Consider the following 27072-nt stretch of genomic DNA (forward strand, 5'->3'; position numbering starts at 1 on the left):
CACTCACAGTAGAAAATAAAATAAATGGTTAGACTTAGCAATCTGTTCTCCATGATGGAGGCTTGGCTGTGTTAGTACATTATTTAAATTGAAATGTTAGTTTGCAGAATTCTTACCTTTGCGTTAGAAGGTTTTGGATTCAAGCTCCAGCCCAGGACCGGAGCACAAATTCAAGACTGACACTGTCAGAAGTCTTTTGGATTATGTTGAATTGCAGTGGATATAAAAAGCCTATGGCATGGAGAGTGGAGGCGTTATTCCTGATGTCCTGACCAATATTTATTCTCCCGTGAATATTACATTACAAAAGCAGATTATGAGCTGATTATCACATGGTTGTCTGTCAGAAATTGCTCTATGAACGTTAGCTGCTGCTCTTCTTACTTTATTCATTCACGGCATGTGGGCATCACCGGCTTTGAGAAGGTGAATACAGTACTTTGGTTTGGTATTAGTTACGAACGGATAGTATAACCTTGGCAGTCAACCTCAGTTGCTGCTTTGGTACTACCAAAAAACTGTTGTCCATTCAAGTTGCCTTCTTGAATGACTGATGCAACTGAGTAACTTGCTAGGACATTTCAGAGGGCAGTTACCAGTTAACCACATTGATAGGTTTTTAATGACTATCAACAATAGTTCTATGGTCACCATTACTGAGACTAGTTTTTAATTCCACAGATTTAGTAATGGATTTTAAACTCCATGGGGGGATTTGAACCTATGTCCCCAGAGCATTAGCTCTAACCACCAAAATGGCCAGTGCCAAAACAGTGCCATGTAATCAGCATGTGGCTGGATCGGTACTTTTGGGCACTGACTGTTGTGTTCTGTGATCTTGTCTTGCAATGATTCTACAGAACTGCTGGTGACTTAACCAGAACAATGTTTTATTGATGTACACATGGTAAGGTAATGATCAGAATGCAATACAGACCAAGTTATCATGGAATCATGTACCCTTATGAGCCTTACAATCTTCTGCTGGTGGCCGGATGTCACCTAACTGGTGCCACCTGCTGGTGGGAGGTTGTACTGCTGAGTACACGTGATATTATCTGCAGGCATATCACCACCTCTGTCCTGACCTCAGCAGGGCCCACAAATCCTGCCTAAGGAGTTATTAAGTTAGATGGGGGCAGTTCCAGTTCTCAACACTACATGGAGAGCTCCAGGTGTGCCCACAGAATTTATAATGGTCCACCATTAAAGGCCAGAAAACAGGTTTAACCATAGCCATAGCATTTACAGTGCAGAAGGAGGCCATTCGGCCCATCGGGTCTGCACCGGCTCTTGGAAAGAGCACCCTACACAAGCCTACACGTCCACTCTATCGCCATAACCCAGTAACCCCACCCAACACTAAGGGCAATTTTGGACACCAAGGGCAATTTAGCATGGCCAATCCACCTAACCTACACATCTTTGGACTGTGGGAGGAAACCTGGGCACCCGGAGGAAAACCACACACACACACGGGGAGAACGTGCAGACTCCGCACAGACAGTGACCCAAGCGGGAATCGAACCTGGGACCCTGGAGCTGTGAAGCAATTGTGCTAACCACTTTGCTACCATGCTACCCTTTACTGACCAATCAGGGATGGCGGGTGGATGCCAAGTGCTTTTGGGACAATACAAGGCCCTCCAGCATTCAAAGCCCCATTGATTAAGGTGAGAGCTGCCTGTGTGAACATGGACCATACGAGGGACAAGTGAAATTAGTTAATTTAAAAAAAAATAAATAAAGTAAACAGCCAAGATCCTGGAGGGGGGGGGAAAGAGAGAGATAACTTCTACAGACCTTGCCCAGTGGCTCTAGCTGTGGCCAGGCTGCCATTATGGTTCTGATGGGGATGGTTCCTCGTGTGATCCATAGGCACACTAAGTGTATATGCGATTATGTATGTTGGGCACAATCGCATGGCTTCATCACAGCCGTCTTGGGACACAACAAGGCTGGTAAGTCTTGTGAAGAGGCCTCTCATGAGATAGTGATGCTCAGGTAGCCTCGCGAAATCAACAAGATCTAATAGGTTGCCCATGCCGGGGATCGGGCCTGTGGGTGTACTGCCCTTATGGAGGTGGGGTGAGGGGGGCTCCAGAACCCCATAACAGGTAAGTTGGGGCATTCGGGGAGGGGGGGGGGGGTCCAGAGATCACAGTGGGGGAGGGGGGGGGGGGTGTTGGAGGTCAGGGTGGTATTTAAAAATGCTCATCAATGCAGTTCGCAGTGCAGGAAACGGAAGTAAGCGCAGCCTTGGTGGAGCGACAGCAGGTGCAAATTGCACCAAAAATGGGACTCAATTCTTAGTGTATGACAGGTTAGGCGTGGATAAGATATTCCCCCAAGCTGGTGAGTCTTAAACCAGGAATCAGGGGCGAAATTCTCCCCCAACGGCGCGATGTCCGCCGACTGGCGCCAAACACGACGCCAATCAGACGGGCATCGCGCCGGCCCAAAGGTGCGGAATGCTCCGCCTCTTTGGCGGCCTAGCCCCAACATTGAGGGGCTAGGCCGACGCCGGAGGGATTTCCGCCCCGCCAGCTGGCGGAAATGGCGTTTGTTGCCCCGCCAGCTGGCGCGGAAATGCGGCGCATGCGCGGGAGCGTCAGCGTCCGCTGTCAGTTTCCCGTGCATGCGCAGTGGGGAGAGTCTCTTCCACCTCCGCCATGGTGGAGGCCGTAGCGGAGGCGGAAGGGAAAGAGTGCCCCCACGGCACAGGCCCGCCCGCGGATCGGTGGGCCCCGATCGCGGGCCAGGCCACCGTGTGGGCACCCCCCGGGGTCAGATCGCCCCGCGCCCCCCCCCAGGACCCCGGAGCCCGCCCACGCTGCCTGGTCCCGCCGGTAAATACCAGGTTTGATTTACGCCGGCGGGACAGGCAATTTCTGGGCGGGACTTCGGCCCATCCGGGCCGGAGAATCCAGCGGGGGGTCCCGCCAACCGGCGGGTCCCGATTCCCTCCCCCGCCCCCGCCCAATCTCCCGTATCGGAGACTTCGGCGGGGGCAGGGGAGGGATTCACGGCGGCCTACGGCCATTCTCCGACCCGGCGGGGGGTCGGAGAATGACGCCCAAGGAGTAGGCTATTTAAGACTGAGAGGAGGAATTTCTTTACACAAAGGGTTGTGAATCATTGGAATTCTGTACCTCGAGAGCTGTGGAAGCTTAGTCATTCAGCATGTTCATCGAGAGATGTCGGAAGACTAATGACATGAATGGATAAGGAGATTGTGTGTTAAAGTTGCATTGAGGTAGATAACCAGCCATGATCAGAAACTGTGGTGGAGCAGGCATGATGGGCTGAACGGCGTACTCTTGTTCCTCTGTTCTTTCAGACCCCTCCACCTCCAACCTACCATGTGGGCTGCCTGCACCTGCATAAATGGGGCTTAAAAGACCTATAATAATAATAATAATCTTTTTATTGTCACAAGTAGGCTTACATTAACACTGCAATGATGTTATTGTGAAAGCCCCTGTATACTGTGAAAAGCCCCTATGTACTATAATTGGTCTAAATTAGCTGCCACTTGCCCGTAGACAGCTGATCTGTCCGCGAGTCGCCCTCATTTAAAATGGCTCAGGGTGGGGATCAGGCAGCGTACAGCAGTGGGGGCCACTAGCAGCTACCTGCCTCCAATCTGGATCCTGAACCTTCAAAAAAAAAAAAAAAAATCCAGCCCTTGATCGAAGCCATAAACTGGTTGTAGAAATTTGCACAGATCATCTAAAGCTTTCTTCGTGAATTTATCGGTGAAGGTTCAGTCCCTCACTTTTACCCTTGTAAGCAGCATTGGGTATGCAAACTTATATAAGGGGATAGTGGTGGGTTGACTACATCCTTCAAGAGTGCCGTAGTCTCTATTGACCCCGGTGGGTCTGCTCTTCCACTAACACTGTATACATCTCTGGAAACCAATGTTCACATCGATTTTTTTTTATTGTAGGTGGTAGTCATAAAGTTGCCAGTGATTAGAAAGAAGTTTAGAGTCCGCTTCAGTAGCTAAGAAGAGGAAGGAAATTCTGAAAAATATTCAGACCAGGGGCTGGTTCAGCACAGTGGGTTAAACAGCTGGCTTGTAATGCAGCACAATGCCAGCAGCGCGGGTTCAATTCCCGTACCGGCCTCCCCGAACAGGTGCTGGAATGTGGCAACTAAGGGCTTTTCACAGTAACTTCATTGAGACCTACTTGTGACAATAAGTGATTATCATATTATTAGACAAAATTGAGAGATGGTAAATGTTGCCCAATGGAAATTATTGGGAAGTGACATGATCTCATTGATAAGGCTGTCAGTTAGATAGTGCACAGCGGGGGTAGGATTATGGGAATTCTGGCTATCTGAATGGAAACCTTCTGCTCGTTGGTTGGGTGGGAGGCGGTGTCTTTTTGATGTTACTGCCCTCTGGTGGATTGTCATCTCTCTCTGCACCTCCTGATGGCTTTTCCACTGAGTAAGGCACGACCCTCCTCTTTTATGGACCAATTTGAGAACTCCCCTTGTCCACATTTAAATTCACCATAAAGCTACAGGACAGGCAAATGAATGGCTTCCAAGCTGGGGCTTTAGACTTCAGAAGGGAGCGCTCCAATTTGTTCCATGTCCCTAGGAACATTATTCCCCTCAAGTGAAGTTGCATCTCCAGCTGCACACTTCTGTGTTTTTCAACTGGGGAAAGCATTCCATTTAATGTCGGAAAGAAGATTCCTGCTAGCCATACTTAAGCTTTCCTTTCTGGGTTTAAAAACCTGCTCTCCTTCTGGCTCTTCAACTACATGGGGAACTCTCTGGAATATTCTGTGAATGTGTTTTAGATTCTTGTGGACATTCCAGGACCGTTTTTGACTTTACTGCCCTAGCTTTGGCCTTGGTATATTTAAACTGCCCTTGCTTAAAGCTTTAGGATGCTATTTACCCCTTTTTGGGCATGTGGACCGACCCCAGCTTTGTGCTCTCCTGCAAATATCTGCTGGCTGATGTTGGCCTCTTTGCTGCCAGCCAAATTGTTTCTGAGGAGGGAATCGATTCCTGCCACTTGTAGTTCAGGGACAATTCTGATCATTACAGATCTAAAACAAGGTCACATGCTAGATGAACCCAAAGGAGGGTGGCAAACTCAAACCCTCCTTCCACACCACTGAGGCTTTCCGGGGGGGGGGGGGGGGGGAATCAGGGTTAGATTTACATTTCCCTCCAGGATTATGGATTGGGTGGCCCCTGTGTCCTAGGGCAGTAAAATGGACTTGCTCACATTTTGGGATGGGAAGAGGACACTGTTCCTGTCAAAACTCCAGAAGCTCACTGGGACTTTATCTGGCTCAAGTACACATCGTGCCATGCCCTTTAACTGGTACTTTATGTAGTGAGAGTCACCACCTGCTCTGCTGCACTACTCATTAGAGTGTCCTTCAAGGAACTACTCATATGGAGCTCCATTAGGACAACAGCCTTTCCTCACAATCTCCAACATTCATGTCTGGAATAGCCTATTTTATTGCTATAAGAACACATCAGTCTCCAGGAATTCTCCTTTCGGGTTTCAGGAGTGTTTCTCGCACCCTCCTTTGGGCTTTCTTTTCTCGATGGGGGCCTTTTACTATCCAGATTTCCCTCCTCATTTTTCCAAAGTTCTTGGGAATGATTTAGAAAGAGCCTCCCCACGTTTACAGGCCTATGGTGTGCTGTGATAGCTGCTTCCCCAGTTGAGGATTCCCTGCTCCTCCAAGCACATCTCAAGGTTGCAAGGTAAGCAATTTTGAAATTCCTTGAACAATTTCAACTCACAGCTCATCATAAATGCCTGGTTCTTAGGAATCGTTTTTTAAATAACTATTTTTAGTCTCCTCCTTCATATTTTGAACAAATAATTAACAATAACAACAAATGCAATGGCAATCCCCTAGCCAACAATCCCCTCATCCCACCCACAAACAGCTCCCAACATTTTGAATACAAAACACCAATGAAAAAGAATCATTAATTTATACATTCCACCCTCCCCAACCACCCCTCCTAATGTTTAATGCCATCCAATTTGTGAAAATGCATGATTAATAAAACACAAGAGTTGTAGAACCCTTCCATCCTCCCTCTCAATTCGAACTTTACTTTCGGGTGTTAGGAACTCCATCAGGTCCTCCCACCACGCTGATGCACAGGGCGGAGAAGCCGACCTCCACCCCAACAGAATCCATCTTTGAGTAATCAGTGAGGCGAAGGCCAAGACATCTGCCCCCGCACCCGCTTCCAACCCCGGCCGATCTGACACCCTGAATATGACTTCAGGGGACCTGATTCGAATCTCACATGCACAACCTTGAGATTATCCTAAAGACCTCCCTTCAATACCCCTTCAGTTTTGGGCAGGACCAGAACATATGAACGTGATTTGCCCCCCACCCCCACCCCAACAACCATCCTCTACCCCCTCAAAAAGTCGGCGCATCCTCGCCCTGGTGAGATGCGCCCTATACACCACCTTCAGCTGTATCAGCCCCAACCTCACGCACGAAGTTGAGGCATTCACCCTCCCAAACATCTCACACTACAACCCCTCCTCCATGCCCTCCCCCAACTCTTCCTCCCACTTTGCCTTAATCCCATCCAGTGATACCTTGCCTTGGGCTGCATTCTCCACCCCGCCACATTTCCGTTTCACCCCTCCGGCAGGATGCTTCGTTACGCTGGCTGGTCAACAGTGTTTCCCAACGTGGAGCAGCCCCACGCCATCAGGAAACCCCCGGGCTGCTGGCAAAACGGAGCATCCCACCGGCAGAGAATCCAGCCCCTTATCTTCTCCCAGAATAACCCAAATCGCCAAAGGGACACCACCCCTTTCTCCAATCCCCTTGCCATCAATATATCTTCCAACAGTGTGGGGACCAGTGCAATCGGAAAGCTCTGTACCTCCTTCCTGGCAAAATTTCGGACCTAAACATCTCCCCAGCTCCTCCAACTTTGCAAACCGGCCTCCCAGAAACAAATCCTATCATACCCTCACCTCCCATCTCCGATAATTCCCAACCCACCTCCCAGCTTCAAATCTATGATTCCCTCAAATCGGCATTTCCCTTGACCCCACCCACAACATAAAGTGCTGGCACAACTGCCTCCAGATCCTGAGCGTTGCCCCTACCACCGGACTCCGAGGCCAACGGGAGTGGCGCTGTTGCCAACGCCATCAACTACGACACCCTACATAGACTTTTTCTTCGGAATCGTACCCATCATTCAAATGGGATTTGCTTCAAATTGTGTTCAAATTCAATGAATGTTTGTGTGGGCTTCTTTGGAACATTCCAGAATTGTTGGCAATATGCCTCTGGGGCTAACTCAAACACTTGCGGTGGCAGCAGTGGTCCGCTCAGGATTTAAGGATGCATCATGAGGCAGCTTAGAGAAGATCACTTAGGTTTCCCTGACAGCTCCCTTGGAATTAAAAGTGTCCTGATCTCCAATAGCCATTTTATCTGCCCTGCTTTTTTCTCAAACGTGGCTAAAAAGGACTCACCAATACTCTCTGATGTGAATACTGGAGGGCCTCGGAGAGTGGTTACGGGCTAGAGAGATAGGAGTGTTACCAGGCAATGAGCAATTCTCCCTTACAGCTTCAAATTGTCTGCTCTCTCTTTGAACTGCGAGCTCCAGTTTTCAGAGTTGACATTCTTCTCTCTCTTTCTCACTCCCTTGTATACATTTCACTTGCCGCTCCTGAAATTCTAGTTGCAATCTGAGCTTTTCCAGCTCAAAAATTGGTTCGCAGAGGGGATTCAGAGTCATGGTTGAGCTCTACATTCAACTGCTCTATCCATAACACAAGATCCATATGTTCTACCAACAGCTGGATTATTTCACTTCTCTTCAATTTGCTGGGCAATTTTAACTGTACTTCCCGAGTTACAGCTTTCACTTTGAGATAAAGCCAGGGGAGTCCAACTCCTTAAAAAGTACTTTATTTCAGCAACAGCATCAGACATTCACAGGGCCTGGTTACCTTCCACCAGGTCCTCATTTCTCTTTAGCTGGTGTGGTAAACCACAGTATTGCACTGTATGGACATTGTATTGTGCATGTCCAGGCTGACTCCGCCTGTGGCTCCTCCCCTCAGTCTTATGTACAAATGGTGGCAAGTCTCCACCTCCAGACCCAGTTCAGGTCCAGAGGCAGGAGGCTTGCTGTTTAGTGTATTAAAGCCTCAGTTACAGTCATCACTTCTGGTGTGTTATTGATGGTGTATCAGCTGGCTCTCCAGCTGCCTGCCTTTTATGCTAGTGCTGGGTTAACTCAGTCCAATTGAGCACAGGGAACAATTATCCCAAGCTGGATGAGTCCGGTGCAGGTTACTACAAGTTTATTACACCCCTCCCCCCCTGAAAATCCCTCGCAAGGACGACCATTGAGGAGGAGAGGACCAAACGGATGCAAACCCCACAGTGGCCAGACAACAAACTTAGTTTGGATAAGGCACCACCGAACGGGGAAGCAGGACGGGCCGTCATGTACTCCACCAAACATTACATCCAGGCCGACACCCTCACCAGTCACACAGGAGGCAAAGCTGCCACAGCTGAACCCAGGGACGGCACACACCACAGCATCAGACCCATCAACCCAAGGCAGCATGGCATGCCTTCCAGCCACAGAGGGAACATGTGGGGGGAACCTCAGACAATGTCCCATAACTCTCAAGCACCCCTTAATCAGGCACTAGGGCTCCATGCAAGCTGCCACAGGACCAGAAGTCGCATATGGAATGTCCAGTCAGTTCAATACCAGGTCACCAGGCACAAAACTTGCAGTTGTACAATAAGTCAGCTCACAGGCAAAACATCACTGTTGCAAATCCCACAGTCCAAGCAGTCGCAGAACAGTCTTCCAAACACAACTCCATACTCACGACCAGAATGATGTTCAAAAAGGGTGCCAGCAATTCAAGAACAGACTCCCCAGTGGACCACTCTGCCAGCATCAGGAACAACAGCAGACAGGGACAGACAAAATGCTACACGACCGACAACAGAAGTCACTCAGAAGATACCGCACCCGGTACTGCCAGACACATCAGACTCCAGATCACTCCCAGCAGACACATCAGACTCCAGACCACTCCCAGCAGACACATCAGACTCCAGATCACTCCCAGCAGACACATCAGACTCCAGATCACTCCCAGCAGACACATCAGACTCCAGATCACTCCCAGCAGACACATCAGACTCCAGATCACTCCCAGCAGACACATCAGACTCCAGATCACTCCCAGCGGACACTGCCAGACACATCAGACTCCTGATCACTCCCAGCAGACACACTTCACAAGCCAGCAGCAAAAAAAACAAAACTCGACCGGGCACTCACCTTCCATGACATTACAGGCTCCAGAAAAAAAAACACCACAGAAACAAACTCTGTGTCGTAGTCCACTCTTTTGTTAAAAAAAAATAGCAATAAAGGCGGCGCCGCATACACGACACAGCCGGCGCCGCAGAACTGGCATCGCCCGCGCATGCGCAGGTTGGCCGGTGCCAACCCGCGCATGCGTGGTTGCCGTCCACTCCGAGTCCGCCCCGCAAGAAGATGTCTGACGGATCTTGCGGGGCTGCGGAAGAAAGGAGGTCCTCCTTCAAAGAGGACGGCCCGACGATCGGTGGGCACCGATCGTGGGCCACACCCCATTTCAGGCCCCCCCCCCCCAGTGCAGGAGCCCCCCCCCGCAGGCCACCCCCCCCCCCCCAGCGTTCCCGCGCTGTTCCCGCCGGCAGCGATCAGGTGTGGACAGCGCCGGGGGGAACCCGCCGTTTTGGGCTGGCCGCTTGGCCCATTTGGGCCTGAGAATAGCAGGGGTGCCGGAGAATCTCCATTTTGGGTGTCTCGGGCGATTCTCCGGCCTGCGCCGCGTGGAACTCGACGGGGCCGTTCTCGCCGCTTGGGAGAATCGAGGGAGGGCATCGGACCGGCGTTGCGGGAAAATTTGCTGACCCAGGCGATTCTCCCAACCGGCGCGGGAGCGGAGAATCCCGCCCAGGTTTTCCCCCTTATGGCATTCAATTCAGATTTACTTTGTCTCTTAACTTGGCCTCTGGTCAAATTTAAATAGATTATTGTGGACGAGCCCCAAATTCCTGTTATGCACAGGAGGGGGTTTAATTTAAACAACCCTGATTTCTCCTCTCACCGCGCGTCCATAAACAAAAATTGGTTTTGGATTTTGGACTTTCCCCTGCATAAGCAGTGGCATTTTTCCCAATTCCTCAGTTTTGGTGTGATCCAGTTTCCATTAATAATCATACAGCAACCTCAAGGTAGGGTGAGCTCAGAGGGTTAGTTTATTTTCACCCACTCAAAATGCAGGAGGGGGTGTCTTTAGGTAGCCCTCTGTGTATTCATAAAACAAATTAAGGATAGAGAAAGAAAGGTTGACAGGGAATTTATTTTCATGTAAGCCCAGAGGCCGGAATCACCAGTCTGATGGTGAATTCCTCCACAGATGTCAGCAGGCTGAACTGATGCTCGATAACTCACTTTACCAGTAGAGATAACTTCCACTATTGGGTACGTATGCATCAGTCTTGTAGATGATGGTATGGAAGCTCAGAAGTTCCAGTGGAAACTGTGTGAAAGACGTAGGCAGTCAAATTTGGACAGAGCCCCTTTTCTGAGCTGTTGCTTGGTAGATGGCAGGCTGATTAGCAGCAAAGCAAGACAGTATAACTGGTTCTCTCAGCTAGGGTGCCTTGTCAAATGTCTCCACATCTCCTCCTTATCTGTGGCGAAGAATGTATATTTCTTGGTCTGAGTTCCTGAGATAGTTGAGAATTTGAAAGGAAGATTGCAGGGTCCTTTGTCCTAGCAGATGACCCAGCTCTGGTTGGCCAGGCTTTGATAGGAAATGGAGCTAACCTTTGTATAATTACCTTTGAATTTAGTCTCTTCAGGCCCTGGGGATGTTAGACTGGCTTCAGACATAACGAGGTCCAAATTACTTCAATGCTGCCAGGTTAACTCGCATTGTTCAAAGGTCACAGCTGATATGGCTTCAGTCATTTTAAAATGTCATTGTCCAGTTTTGAAGTTTTAGGAATTAGCAATGATATACCCCTGTTACATGGATCAAGGTCTTGAAGACAATGTTTTCCAAGTTAGGGAAACTGGTGGTGAGATGACAAGAGTTATCAAGGAGGGGAGCACAGTGATTGAAAGATTATCCATCAGTTGTGGAATAGAGCTCTGGAGGAGGATAAAGATAGTGGACATCATATAACTGTGATAGTATGCATTAGGGGTCATGTGGGACTGTGAAGCCGTGATGCCATTGGCTGACAGATCCCGGGTCCTGATTGGCTGTTGATCTCTAGCTCCGCCCTGAAGGCGGAGTATAAGAACCAGGAGTTCTCCCCGCAGCTCCAGTCTGTTGCTGAACTGCGGGGAACAAGTCACGCTTAAAAAAGCCTCATCGACTTCATCTCTATTCGTCTCTCGTAAGTCATTGTGCGCTACAATTTATTAAGCGTGCTTAAAGGACTATGGCGCTCAGGATCGCCCCGGAATGCCTGCGGATCAGCCCCCACGCAGTGAACTCAGCAGCAGTTTTTAAACACTGGCAAGCTTGTTTCGAAGGCTACCTCCGAACGGCCCCCGGCCGGATCACAGAAGACCAGAAACTGCAGGTCCTGCATTCGAGGGTAAGCCCGGGAATTTACCCTCTCATAGAAGACGCAGAGGATTTCCAGACGGCGTTCGCAGCACTAAAGAGCGTCTACGTTCGCCCAGTGAACCAGGTATACGCACGCTACCAACTCGCAACGAGACGGCAAAGTCCCGGAGAATCGCTAGACGAATTCTACGCCGCGCTGCTAATTTTGGGACGGGCCTACAGCTGCCCGCCGGTAAACACGACTGAACACACGGACATGTTAATTCGCGATGCGTTTGTGGCAGGTATGAACTCTCCCCAAATCCGCCAAAGACTGTTAGAAAAAGAGTCGCTAGGCCTCTCAGAGGCACGGGCCCTTGCAGCTTCCCTAGATGTGGCCGTGCAAAACGCCAGCGCATACAGCCCCGACCGCACGGCAGCCCCTTGGGCTCCGTGGACCCCCGTCGCGACAAACCCCCCCCTCACAGGCTTGCGCGGTTCAGACGCCAGGTCATCCCGGGGGGGCCCGCTGCTATTTCTGCGGGCAGGCGAAACACCCCCGGCAGCGCTGCCCGGCCCGCGCAGCGATTTGCAAGAGCTGCGGCAAAAAGGGCCATTTCGCGGCTGTGTGCCGGTCCTGGGGGGTCGCCGCTGTCCCCGGAGAAGAAAGAGTCCAGCGCATCCCAAACACTCCCCAACCCCCCCAGCGCCCCATATGCGACCCGCAGGCGCCGCCATTTTGGGTCCCGGCCACCACGAGGGGAGGATGGGCGCCGCCATCTTGTGACCCCCCAGCCATGTGCGATGCATGGGGGTGGCCATTTTATCCACCCCCGCCGCCATCTTGGGACCCCCCCAGTCATGTGCGATGCATGGGGGCGGCCATTTTGTCCACCCCCGCCGCCATCTTGGACGACAACAAAGGACCCCAGCATCGACGGCTCCATGGGGTTCGAAGAAGACGCTGAGACACTGCGACCACATCTGGCCTTGGTGACGCTGGACCAAGCACGGCCCCGGACGCTCCACGGTGCTGATCAACGGACACGAGACACCATGCCTGATCGACTCCGGGAGCACCGAAAGTTTCATCCACCCCGACACGGTAAGACGCTGTTTCTTGACCATCCGCCCAAGTATGCAAAAGATTTCCCTAGCTGCAGGATCCCACTCCGTACAGATCAAAGGGTTCTGCATAGTGACCCTAACGGTGCAAGGGAGGGAGTTTAAAAACTACAGGCTCTACGGCCTTCCCCAACTCTGCACGCCCACATTACTGGGATTAGACTTCCAGTGCAACCTGCAGAGCCTAACATTCCAATTCGGCGGCCCAATACCCCCACTCACTATCTGCGGCCTCGCAACCCTCAAAGTTGAACCCCCATCCTTGTTTGCAAACCTCACCCCGGATTGCAAACCCGTCGCCACGAGGAGCAGACGGTACAGCGCCCAGGATCGGACATTTATTCGGTCCGAAGTCCAGCGGTTGCTGAAGGAAGGCATAATCCAGGCCAGCAATAGTCCCTGGAGAGCACAGGTGGTAGTAGTAAAGACAGGGGAGAAGCAAAGGATGGTCATAGACTATAGCCAGACTATCAACAGGTACACACAGCTAGATGCGTACCCTCTCCCCCGCATATCCGACATGGTCAATCGGATTGCCCAATATAAGGTCTTCTCCACCGTGGACCTCAAGTCCGCCTACCACCAGCTCCCCATCCACCCAAGTGACTGCAAGTACACAGCCTTCGAGGCAGATGGGCGACTATACCACTTCCTAAGGGTCCCATTTGGCGTCACAAACGGGGTCTCGGTCTTCCAACGGGAGATGGACCGAATGGTTGATCAACACGGGTTGCAGGCCACGTTCCCGTATCTCGACAACGTAATCATCTGCGGCCACGATCAGCAGGACCACGACGCCAACCTCCAAAAATTCCTCCAGACCGCTAAAGCCTTGAACCTCACATACAACAAGGACAAGTGCGTGTTTAGCACAAACCGGCTAGCCATCTTGGGATATGTAGTGCGCAATGGGATAATAGGCCCCGACCCCGAACGCATGCCCCCCCTCATGGAATTTCCCCTCCCCCACTGCTCCAAAGCCCTGAAACGCTGCCTGGGGTTCTTTTCATATTACGCCCAGTGGGTCCCCCAGTACGCAGACAAGGCCCGCCCCCTAATACAGACCACTACCTTCCCCCTGTCGACAGAGGCTCGCCAGGCCTTCAGCCGCATCAAAGCGGATAGCGCAAAGGCCACGATGCGCGCCATCGACGAGTCCCTCCCCTTCCAAGTCGAGAGCGACGCCTCCGACGTAGCTCTGGCGGCCACCCTTAACCAAGCGGGCAGACCCGTGGCCTTTTTCTCCCGAACCCTCCACGCCTCAGAAATCCGCCACTCCTCAGTGGAAAAGGAAGCCCAAGCCATAGTGTAAGCTGTGCGACATTGGAGGCATTACCTGGCCGGCAGGAGATTCACTCTCCTCACTGACCAACGGTCGGTAGCTTTCATGTTCGATAATGCACAGCGGGGCAAAATTAAAAATGACAAGATCTTAAGGTGGAGGATCGAGCTCTCCACCTTCAACTACGAGATCTTGTACCGTCCCGGAAAGCTGAACGAGCCGTCCGATGCCCTATCCCGCGGCACATGTGCCAACGCACAAATAGACCGTCTCCAAACCCTCCACGAGGACCTCTGCCACCCGGGGGTCACTTGGTTCTACCATTTTATAAAGTCCCGCAACCTCCCCTACTCCGTGGAGGAGGTCCGTACAGTCACCAGGAACTGCCACATCTGCGCAGAGTGCAAGCCGCACTTTTTCAGGCCGGATAGAGCGCACCTGATCAAGGCTTCCCGTCCCTTTGAACGCCTCAGTCTGGATTTCAAAGGGCCCCTCCCCTCCACCGACCGCAACACATACTTCCTGAACGTGGTGGACGAGTACTCTCGTTTCCCTTTCGCCATCCCCTGCCCCGACATGACAGCGGCCACAGTTATTAAAGCCCTCAGCACCATATTCACACTGTTCGGTTGCCCCGCATATATCCATAGCGACAGGGGGTCCTCCTTCATGAGTGACGAGCTGCGCCAGTTCCTGCTCAGCAAGGGTATAGCCTCGAGCAGGACGACCAGCTACAACCCCCGGGGGAACGGGCAAGTAGAGAGGGAGAACGGCACGGTCTGGAAGACCGTCCTACTGGCCCTACGGTCCAGGGATCTCCCAGTTTCACGGTGGCAGGAGGTCCTCCCGGACGCTCTCCACTCCATCCGGTCGCTGCTGTGTACCACCACTAATCAAACGCCTCATGAGCGCCTCCTTGTCTTCCCCAGGAAGTCCCCCTCCGGAACGTCGCTGCCGACCTGGCTGGCGGCCCCAGGACCCATCTTGCTCCGGAAACATGTGCGGGCGCACAAGTCGGACCCGTTGGTCAAGAGGGTTCACCTCCTCCACGCGAACCCGCAGTACGCCTACGTGGCGTACCCCGACAGCCGACAGGACACGGTCTCCCTGCGAGACCTGGCGCCCGCCGGCAACACGCACACCCCCCCCGACACCGATCACCCTCTCCCTGCCACCGGCGCACCCCGCGGCCGCCCCCTTCCCGGGAGGATCGGTCCTCCTCCCAGGTCCGACCAGGAGTGAAGCAGAAGCAGACACCGTAAAGCTCCCGGAGGCGACAACGCTGGAACAAGCACCACCACCACCGGGGCTGAGGCGATCGACAAGGAAGACCAGACCGCCCGCTCGACTCGTGGCATCGGTGTAACACAAGAATGTTGTGGGACTATAACGAGAAGGTTCTGTTCCTCTTACGAATATTGTAAATAGTTCACAAACCCTGTACATAGCCCAGTGTAGGGCACTGTAATGACATGCAAAAAGTTTTTTCCTCCCAGGACCAGCCTTGTAAACCCCTACCACCATGCGAAGCACCACCCCGCCGGGGTGAATGTGGTAGTATGCATTAGGGGTCATGTGGGACTGTGAAGCCGTGATGCCATTGGCTGACAGATCCCGGGTCCTGGTTGGCTGTTGATCTCTAGCTCCGCCCTGAAGGCGGAGTATAAGAACCAGGAGTTCTCCCCGCAGCTCCAGTCTGTTGCTGAACTGCGGGGAACATGTCACGCTTAATAAAGCCTCATCGACTTCATCTCTATTCATCTCTCTTAAGCCATTTAGCGCTACAATAACTAGTGTCTGAAATTATGGAATTGAAAATGGGGAGGAAGGGGATCTTGCCTTCAATTGGACAGATGATAGGAAGGAAATAGAACTTGATACGAACCCTGCAACGAAGAGCCAAATTATATTCACGTCTCAGCAATAGCATGGTAGATGTGAGACAGAGATGGATAAAGTTTAAGGGTTGAAGAAAAGCATTTTGGTAGAATATCAGATGAGGAAGAAGAAGCTTTGAGGAATTGGCAGCTATCGAGGTTTATGGTGTTCAGGGTAAAAGCAGGTATTATTCTTAGCCAAAGGTGGTAGCTTCAGTTTCATTAACATTAAGGGAAAATGCAACTTCTACAGCTCTTAAGATCAGACAAAGAAAAGGGACATCAGTGCCATCATGTCTTGATGTGGAGATGCCGGCGTTGGACTGGGATGAGCACAGTACGAAGTCTTACAACACCAGGTTAAAGTCCAACAGGTTTGTTTTGATGTCACTAGCTTTCGGAGCGCTGCTCCTTCCTCAGGTGAATGCAGAGGTCTGTTCCAGAAACACATATATAGACAAATTCAAAGATGCCAAACAATGCGAGGAATGCGAGCATTAGCAGGTGATTAAATCTTTACAGATCCAGAGATGGGGTAACCCCAGGTTAAAGAGGTGTGAATTGTATCAAGCCAGGACAGTTGGTAGGATTTTGCAGGCCAAATGGTGGGGGATGAATGTAATGCGACATGAACCCCAGGTCCCGGTTGAGACCGCACTCATGTGTGCGGAACTTGGCTATAAGTTTCTGCTCGGCGATTCTGCGTTGTCGCGGGTCTTGAAGGCCGCCTTGGAGAACGCTTACCCGGAGATCAGAGGCTGAATGCCCTTGACTGCTGAAGTGTCCCCCGACTGGAAGGGAACATTCCTGCCTGGTGATTGTTGCGCGATGTCCGTTCATTCGTTGTCGCAGCGTCTGCATGGTCTCGCCAATGTACCACGCTTCGGGACATCCTTTCCTGCAGCGTATGAGGTAGAGCATACAGTGGGTGCCATTAGTGTACACATGCAACATGTTTGCTTGCTTACACATAGATACATAGAAGCTAGGAACAGGAGGAGGCCCTTTGGCCCTTCGAGCCTGCTCCACCATTCATCACGATCATGGCTGATCATCCAACTCAATAGCCTAATCCTGCTTTCTCCCCATAGCCTTTGATCCCATTCTCCCCAAGTGCTATATCGAGCCGCCTCTTGAATATATTCAAAGTTTTAGCATCAACTACTTCTTGTCGTAATGAATTTCCACAGGCTCACCACTCTTTGTGTGAAGAAATGTCTCCTTATCTCTGTCTGAAATGGTTTACCTTGAATTCTCAGACTGTGACCCCCTGGTTTTGGACACACCCATCATTGTTAACATCTTCCCTGCGTCTACCCTGTCTAGTCCTGTTAGAATTTTATAAGTCTCTATGAGATCCCCCCTCATTCTTCTGAACTCTAGCGAGAACAATCCCAGCCTAGTCAATCTCTCCTCATTTGACAGTCCCGCCATCCCTGGAATCAGTCTGGTAAACCTATGATGATGGAACCAGTGGGCAGTATTGAAATGATGAAGAAGTGGTGACCAATGATGGATCTTCTGAAGGGAGAAGAATGTAACTATAAAGACATCCATCAAAATGGTTAAAGGAGATGTAAGAGTCATTTTCCTGATCAGGTTTGGGACTGCAGATGAGGTAAGCTCAAACCAAGAGTCTCAAGACTGTCTCTAAGTTGTGCCTCAGGCCTAAATTGCATTTTATGGATGAGCTTTTTGGCGTCTCCACAAAAAGCTTGCGAATAAAGGTCAGTTAACGGCATTCATGCAAAAGTGGTCCACATGTGTTTTTTAGCTGCAGACTGCCAGCAAATAAGGTAAACTATTTAGAAACACTTACATGATTGTGCAGCTGTGCTCCCCCCCCCCCCCCTCCCCCCCCCCCCCAGCTCTGCTGTGGTGCCAAAGACCATCATTGAACCCAATTCTCTCCCAACCTGATCACCTTCTTTCCTCCCAATTGCTTCTCCCCACATCGCCAGAACTTATTTTAGCGCAATTTAAATTCTCTCTTCTGGTAAGTAGTCTGTGGGCACCCAGCATTTAAGAAGCAGTAAAAATAGGACGAAAAAAGTAATAAGCTTGTGCTGGAAGAAATAGAGGGTTGGGAGGAAGTGTGCACCAGACTCTTTTGGGGGAAGCAGTGAGTTATTAGTGATCTTTGCATGTATTAAATTTCAATCTAGTTTTCCTATGCTCTAAATGTTGTGATGTTTGATGTGGCACCTCTTTTGAATGTAACAAATGGAAATCCACTTGTTCAAATGCTGAATGGAAATTGTATTATGTAAGTGGGCAGGAATCATCTCAGACTATGTTCAATATGATGAGGGTAGCTAAAGTATAGTTAAATGAGGTACTGCTAGCCTCGCTATAATAAAATGCAAGCAATAATTTTAAGACTACTTCTTTGAAAGTGAAATGAAACACCCACTGCACTCTGTGGAACTTCAATAAAGAAAATTTATTGTTTGCTAAGCTTAGGTGCTGCAGGGAATTAAGAGCCCAAGGTCATTTCTTCACCAGTTATCAATAAAACTTTAATCTTTATGGTTTCAGATAGACACATGAAGCCAGGTGACTAACGGGAGTAACAGGCATTTGAAGCAGCATTTTGTATTGGAAGCATGCTGTGTGGATGCAAGATCTACTTCTGAGTAAAATCTTGTGAGATTGACAATGGCTAACTCTGCCATGCAATTGGTAGCCTTGATCGTGTGCATAATCGGCATGGTTGGGACATTATCAGCTACTATTATGCCCCACTGGAGGATCACAGCACACATTGGAGCAAATGTTGTAACTGCTATTATCTATATGAAAGGGTTGTGGTGGGCATGCGCCATGTTCAGCACCGGCGTCTTCCAATGTGAAACCTACAATTCCGTCCTGGAACTCCCACCAGATCTCCAAGCTGCCCGTGCTATGATGGTCATCTCAGTTGCTCTCTCATTGCTCGCTATAACAGTCTCCGTGGTTGGCATGAAATGCACTGTATGCGCCAAGGATTCTCCAATAAAAGACAAGGTGGCTGGCACTGGAGGAGTTTTATTTATCGTGGCTGGGCTAAATGGATTGGTGCCAGTGGCCTGGACAATGAATGAAGTGATACTGAATTTCCACAACCCATTAATTCCAGGCGATCTCAAGTTTGAAATCGGTGAGTCCTTGTACTTGGGGGTCGTTGCCGCTATGCTGACCGTTATCGGAGGAGTCATACTGTCCCTGTCATTTATAGGTAGGAGAATTGAGCCGTACAGTAGACGACCATTGTCCTACCAGAATCCCGCAACCAACCGTTCAGCTCCTGCACCATCGGCTGCGTCTCTTCATTCAAAAGCGGCAAAAGCAGAATTTGACTCTTACAATCTAACTGGTTATGTGTAGGTTTAAATTGGCATTGTGTGGATCACAGTGGAATTACTTCACAGAATAGTTATAAAGATTATTCTTTATAATAGATATCTCTCTTTGAGGAATTATTCACATAATTTTGTTGCATAGACCTTTGCATGATAAAGATTAAAAATTTCCTCCACCAATTGTGCATGCAGATGATTATGTACGGTTTCAAAAATAACTGCTATCTCACTGTTTTTGAAATTGTAAAAGGTAATTTACGAGGACTTCAGTTTAACTGTTTATTTAGAATGGAGCTTGAAGTAGTATTATTTCTGCAATTCATAAGATCCTGCTTTCACTGTAATTATTCACGGTAGCACGGTAGCACAAGCGGATAGCACTGTGGCTTCACAGCACCAGGGTCCCAGGTTTGATTCCCCGCTGGGTCGCTGTCTGTGCGGAGTCTGCACGTTCTCCTCGTGTCTGTGTGGGTTTCCTCCGGCTGCTCCGGTTTCCTTCCACAGTCCAAGGACGTGCAGGTTAGGTGGATTGGCTGTGCTAAATTGCCCTTAGTGACCAAAAAGGTTAGGAGGGGCTATTGGGTTACCGGGATAGGTTGGAAGTGAGGGCTTAAGTGGATCGATGCAGACTCGATGGGCCGAATGGCCTCCTTCTGCACTGTCTGTTCTATGTTCTATTCTTACATGGAGATCTGGTGGGTAAATAGCTCTGGAGACCTGATTAGCTTAGTTTAAGTGAAACGTTAGTCTTAGATTGAACTTCATTTCATTTTCCAAATGAAAACAATGGACTTTAGATTTTTTTTATGGAGATGGGGGCAGGGGGGGGGGGAGTCGGGCGGGGGGATGTAAGGGTGAGAGCATTGGACAGAATCCTCCCACCTTTAAAGGTTTTTAAAGGGGTTCAAAAGCAAGGCCAACCCCCAGTGGTGAAGCCTGGATGCCAAGTTGCTCTACCTAACTTGGGAAGGCCAGTTAGAAGGCTGCCTCTATAAGAGCCATCGAATTAAAGATGCTAGCGGACCAGGCACCTAGATTGCCTACTGGGAGTTGTCCTGCTGGCAGCTCCACTCGGAAGACAAGGGCGCCCTCTGAAGATGTGTGAAACTTTAAAAATTACTTGTGCCCATAGCCGTCAGGCTATCACTGTGGAGGTGGCAGGGATAAATAAAGGAGGCCTCACTGGCTACCCATGGCATGCTGCCTGAATAGCTGATTCCAGAGACTTGCCAGTCTTTACCCATTAGGTGGGGCCCATTATTGCTGGTAAGATCCCAGAAGAATTCCCAAACCTGCCCCAAGTGGTCAGTTAATTGCCACTAACTGGCTACCTGCTGCTGCCAGGTGATAGCCGCTTCCATTCTGGCACAATCAGTTGACTACAGGAACACATTAGTTGGCCGGCCCAACTGTTATTCTGCAAATTCTCACCCTTCTCACCCGCTTCTAAATCCACCTCTGTGCAGCTGCTAGGCCCTATCCATGATGTCTAATCCACACCTGTGCAACACAATGTGCGTATATCTCATCACTGACACAACAGCAGAAGTCAATGGCTTCCACCTCTCTGGAAGACAGTGGACAGTGCTCAACCAAGTTTGCACAGGGCAAGGAAGATATGGTCACTTGCTCCACAAGTGAAAGATGAGAGTAGTCCTGCAGCGTGGCTATGGCCATGAGTCCCAGGCCATGGAATACATTAACCTATTTACTAAATCTGTTGCTGGAGGCATTTCATTGCTCCACTCAACAGCTTAAGACCACTTGTATTATGTTTTTCCCATCATATGAAATTAGTATTACATGACAATTAAAAACATTTTTTTCAAATACCCTCCTGTGATAGAACATAGAACATTACAGCGCAGTACAGGCCTTCAGCCCTCGATGTTGCGCCGACCTGTGAAACCACTCTAAAGCCCATCTACACTATTCCCTTATCGTCCATATGTCTATCCAATGACCATTTGAATGCCCTTAGTGTTGGCGAGTCCACTACTGTTGCAGGCAGGGCATTCCACGCCCTTACTACTCTCTGAGTAAAGAACCTGCCTCTGATCTGTCCTACAGCTATCTCCCCTCAATTTAAAGCTATGTCCCCTCACGCTAGACATCACCATCCGAGGAAAAAGGCTCTCACTGTCCCCCCTATCCAATTCTCTGATCGTCTTGTATGCCTCAATTAAGTCACCTCTTAACCTTCTTCTCTCGAATGAAAACAGCCTCAAGTCCCTCAGCCTTTCCTCATAAGATCTCCCCTCCATACCAGGCAACAGTCTGGTAAATGTCCTCTGCACCCTTTCCAACGCTTCCACATCCTTCCGATAATGCGGCGAACAGAATTGCACGCAATACTCCAAATGCAGCCGCACCAGAGTTTTGTACCACTGCAACATGACCTCATGGCTCCAAAACTCAATCCCTCTACCAATAGAAGCTAACACCCTTCTTAACTACCCTCTCAACCTGGGTGGCAACTTTCAGGGTTCTATGTACATGGACACCGAGATCTCTCTGCTCATCCACACTGCCAAGAAACTTACCATTAGCCCAGTACTCTGTCTTCCTGTTATTCCTTCCAAAATGAATCACCTCACACTTATCTGCATACAACCCTATTTCCCACCTCTCAGCCCAACGCTGCAGCTTATCGATGACTCTCTGTAACTTGTAACATCCTTCCGCACTGTCCACAACTCCACCGACTTTAGTGTCATCTACAAATTTACTCACCCATCCTTCTACGCCGTCCTCCAGTTCATTTATAAAAATGACAAACAGCAGTGGCCCCAAAACAGATCCTTGTGGTACACCACTAGTAACTGGACTCCAGTCTGAACATTTCCCATCAACCACCACCCTTTGTCTTCTTCCAGCTAGCCAATTTCTGATCCAAACTGCTAAATCACCCTTAATCCCATGCCTCCGTATTTTCTGCAGTAGCCTACCATGGGGAACCTTATCAAACGCTTTACTGAAATCCATGTACACCACATCAACTGCTTTACCCTCATCCACCTGTTTGGTCACCTTCTCAAAGAACTCAAAGGTTTGTGAGGCACGACCTGCCCTTCACAAAACCGTGTTGACTATGTCTAATCAAATTATTCCTTTCCAGATGATTATACATCCTATCTCTTCTAAACCTTTCCAACATTTTGCCCACAACAGAAGTAAGGCTCACTGGTCTATAGTTACCGGGGTTGTCTCTACTCCCCTTCTTGAACAAGGGGACAACATTTGCTATCCTCCAGCCTTCTGGCACTATTCCTGTAGACAATTACGACATAAAGGTCAAAGCCAAAGGCTCAGCAATCTCCTCCCTAGCTTCCCAGAGAATCCTAGGATAAATCCCATCCAGCCCAGGGGACTTATCTATTTCCAGAATTGCTAACACCTCCTCCTGATGAACCTCAAGCCTTTCTAGTCTAGTAGCCTGAATCTCAGTATTCTCCTCGACAACATTGTCTTTTTCCTGTGGGAATACTGACGATAAATATTCATTTAGCACCCCTCCTATCTCCTCGGACTCCAAGCACAACTTCCCACGACTGTCCTTGACTGGCCCTACTCTTACCCTAGTCATTGTTTTATTCCTGACATAGCTATAGAAAGCTTTAGGGTTACCGTTGACCCTACCTGCCAAAGACTTCTCATGTTCCCTCCTGGCTCTTCTTAGCTCTCTCTTTAGGTCCTTCCCAGCTAACTTGTAACTCTCGAGTGCCCTAACTGAACCTTCATGTTTCATCTTTACATAAGCCTCCTTCTTTCTCTTGACAAGTGTTTCGACTGCTTTAGTAAACCACGGTTCCCTTGCTCGACCACTTCCTCCCTGCCTGACAGGTACATACTTATCAAGGACACGCAGTAGCTGTTCCTTGAACAAGCTCCACATTTCCATTGTGCCCATCCCCTGCAGTTTTTCTCTCCACCCGATGCATCCTAAGTCTTGCCTCATCACATCATAATTGCCTTTCCCCCAGATATAACTCTTGCCCTGCGGTATATACCTATCCCTCTCCATCACTAAAGTAAACGTAATTGAATTGTGGTCACTATCACCAAACTGCTCACCTGCCTCCAAATCTAACACCTGTCCTGGTTCATTACCCAGTACCAAATCCAATATGGCATCTACATACTGTGTCAGGAAACCCTCCTGCACACATTGGACAAAAACGGACCCATCTAAAGTACTCGAACTATAGCGTTTCCAGTCAATATTTGGAAAGTTAAAGAGAGAGATAGGGGCACACACACATAGATGGATAGTGTGAGAGACAGATAGGGACACACAGACAGAGGGACAGAGTGAGAGAGAGATAGGGACACGGACACACACACAGACAGAGTGAGAGAGTGAGATAGAGACACACACACTGAGGGACAGAGTGAGAGAGAGAGATAGGGACACACACACAGAGGCAGAGAGTGAGTGAGAGAGATAGGGACACACTCAGAGGGACAAAGTGAGAGAGAGAGATAGGGACACACACACAGAGGGACAGAGTGAGAGAGAGATAGGAACACAAACTCAGAGGGACAGAGTGAGAGAAAGCGATAGGGACACACACACACACACATACACACAGAGGGAGAGAGAGAGAGAGGGACACACACACAGAGGGACACAGAGAGAGTGAGAGATAGGCACATACACACACAGGGACTGAATGAGAGAGAGAGATAGGGACACACAAAGGGACAGAGAGAGAGAGACAGGGTCACACACACACACACACAGACCGAGTGAGGGAATGAGATAGAGACACACACACAGAGGGACAGAGTGAGTGAGAGAGATAGGGGGACACACACACAGACGGTCAGAGTGCGATAGAGAGGTAGGGACACACACACAGTGGGACAGAGTGAGAGTGAGATATAGGGACACACACAGAGGAACATAGTGAGTGAGAGAGATAGAGACACACACTGTGGGACAGAGTGAGAGAGTGAGATAGGGACACACACACACAGAGGGACAGGGTGAGAGAGAGATGGGGACACATACACAGAGGGACAGAGTGAGAGAGAGAGATAGGGACACACACAGAGGGACAGTGTGAGAGAGAGTGAGAGAGAAAGATAGACACAAACACACACAGAGGGACAGAGTGAGAGAGAGTGATTCGGACACACACACATGGGACAGAGTGAGAGAGAGATAGGGACATACAGACAGAGGGACAGAGTGAGAGACAGAGATATGGACACACAGACAGAGGGACAGAGTGAGAGACAGAGATATGGACACACAGACAGAGGGACAGAGAGAGAGACAGAGATATGGACACACAGACAGAGGGACAGAGAGAGAGACAGAGATATGGACACACAGACAGAGGGACAGAGTGAGAGACAGAGATATGGACACACAGACAGAGGGACAGAGAGAGAGACAGAGATATGGACACACAGACAGAGGGACAGAGTGAGAGACAGAGATATGGACACACAGACAGAGGGACAGAGAGAGAGACAGAGATATGGACACACAGACAGAGGGACAGAGAGAGAGCGAGCGATAGGGACACACACACACACAGAGGGAGGGAGAGATAGGGACACACACACACAGAGGGAGAGAGATATAGGGACACACACACAGAGGGACAGAGAGAGAGTGAGAGATAGGCACACAGACACAGAGGGACAGAGTGAGAGAGAGAGATTGGCACACACACACAGAATGACAGAGTGAGAGAGAGAGATAGGGACAAACACACAGATGGACAGAGTGAGAGAGAGATAGGGACACACACACAGGGTTTGCTTATTTTTGGAAGAAACATATGAAAATGTAGGGTTAAAAGAAAACCCGTTAACCCATTAAAGTGAGCAGTTTACCACTGCTCACTTTCCAGCCAGCAACTTCATGGTGAATGTTCTCCATGAATGTTCCTCTTCTACCTGATTTAAGCGATTGCTCTAAACAATTAGCACTTCAGCAACAACATTTATCCACTGCCTATTTAAACCTGCTCTTGTTAAAAAAAAAATGATCCTCTCTGTTGCCAAGTTCCTGGTTGAATTTAAACATACGTTCTGTTTAATATTCAATTTTATATACACTACTGTCATCCATAGGGTTAATGTATTATAAACCCAACTTCACTTCTGAAGTCCTGGAAGTGTTGTCAAATGCTGGGGAGCCAGTGTAAAAGCTCCTGAATGGATTTTCCTGCCCTACCTCCCAAGCTGTGCAGCCCTGCTGTTCCAGAACCAAATACGGTCGTTTGGTTAATTTCAATTAATGCTTTGATCATGTTTTCTAGTTTCAAGATTCTGATCATCTTACAATGTGGGAATGCCAATATCCCACCTTGATTACTCTGTGTAAATAGATAATTGAACAAAGACAGATGAAGGTACCTACATGGGAAATCTTAAAATGTTTTTTATAGTTGGTAATCAAAAGTAGATTCATTTTGTGACAATTTTATTCACCTTTTAAATTACATAACACCTGAATGCAACAGTGTAACATCAAGTTTCTTGAACTGGCCACCTATGATATTATTTATACACTGTTCAATAAAATGGTGTGTTATTGGAAAGCAGTCAAGTAATTTTATGGATAATTGTTGTATTTTATCTCAATATTAAACATTACTCAGGTAATAAAAGTGCCATTGGAGAACCGGTTCAGTGTGTAATTGAACTGCATGTACAATAATGAGTCATACAGGCTATGGAGTTCAATCCCTGCTCTGCAGGTTTAGCTGGTCTCAGCCAGGGCGACAGTATGGAAAATGTAGCTGAGAGAAACTCAGCTGGACTCATGTCCATGATTGGCATCCAATTTTTCTCTTTTGTGAAACAGCATCGGTGCTCATACTGGGGGATGACAGGTTAGGCTGTTCTTGTTATGCAGTCTGGCAATATTTACTGCTGAGAAGCACATGTGAGAAATAGCTATTTGGTTAATATATTGCAGAGACCTTGTGTTAACGACCTTTGCATGCCAGCCTGAAAGTTAATTGAACAGCTGGTAATACTTGATGTATGTTTTTTGTATTAAAACTAAACATTTGATTAAATATCGAGGCAATTATGTGTCCATAGATTCATATGAAACATCACAGAATCATAGAATCCCCACAGTGCAGAATGAGGCCATTCAGCCCATTGAATCTGCACCGACTCTCCAAAAGAGCACGCCACCTAGGACCAACACCACCACACCATCCCCACGACCCCACCCAACGTTTGGACACTAAGGGACAATTTAGTATGGCCAATCCACCTAACCTGCACATCTGTGGGAGCAAACCAGAGGAAACCCACGCAGACAAGGGGAGAACGTAAAAACTCCATACAGACTGTCACTCAAGGTTGGAATCGAACCTGGGCCCCTGACGCTGTGAGGCAGCAGTGCGTCATAAATCACTCAGACTTTGGGTGGCCTGTGGTGACGAATGTGGTGACAAATATCTTCAAAGGCAAGCATAACATTTTCCAGGGCATCTATTATGCTACTTGTATTCTATGATGATACTGAACCATGCTTTATTCACTGGAATTCCCATGTCACAGTGACATGAGTTGACTATTCAACCATTAACTCCTTGACTATTACTCAATCATCTTCTGTTCAATCCACTACAATATATTAGAAAAAAACAACAAGTTATGGCTCAATCTAATTTGGACATTATGTAATGTTCTTATACATTAAAGATGTACTTTGACGCTGTATTTGTTCAGTAACATTTCAACAGCACAAATGGAATTCTCACCCACCAAAAGCGCGCCATCTCAAAACTCGCTTTTCTGGAGCTCAGAGACTGAGATGTTCTCTGT

At 49.0% G+C, this 27072-nt stretch overlaps 1 protein-coding gene across 3 annotated transcripts in view; it reads left to right on the forward strand.

Annotated features, from left to right (window-relative positions):
- LOC140421077 (claudin-2-like) overlaps window positions 1-26462 on the forward strand; it is a 38749-nt gene extending 12287 nt beyond the window's left edge. Inside the window, exons 2-4 of one of the 3 annotated variants that reach the window (XM_072505431.1) lie at window positions 18464-19064; window positions 19143-19287; window positions 26335-26462. In XM_072505431.1, the coding sequence (XP_072361532.1) occupies window positions 18584-19064; window positions 19143-19287; window positions 26335-26344 (636 nt within the window). In that variant the 5' untranslated portion in view covers window positions 18464-18583 and the 3' untranslated portion in view covers window positions 26345-26462. Of the gene's footprint in view, window positions 1-17350; window positions 17544-18463; window positions 19288-26334 lie in introns of all 3 variants that reach the window. The other 2 variants (XM_072505430.1, XM_072505429.1) reach the window with 2 other exon arrangements.
- Window positions 26463-27072: the final 610 nt, after the last annotated feature.

Source organism: Scyliorhinus torazame, chromosome 5, assembly GCF_047496885.1.
Source record: "Scyliorhinus torazame isolate Kashiwa2021f chromosome 5, sScyTor2.1, whole genome shotgun sequence".
Taxonomy (NCBI): Eukaryota; Metazoa; Chordata; class Chondrichthyes; order Carcharhiniformes; family Scyliorhinidae; genus Scyliorhinus; species Scyliorhinus torazame.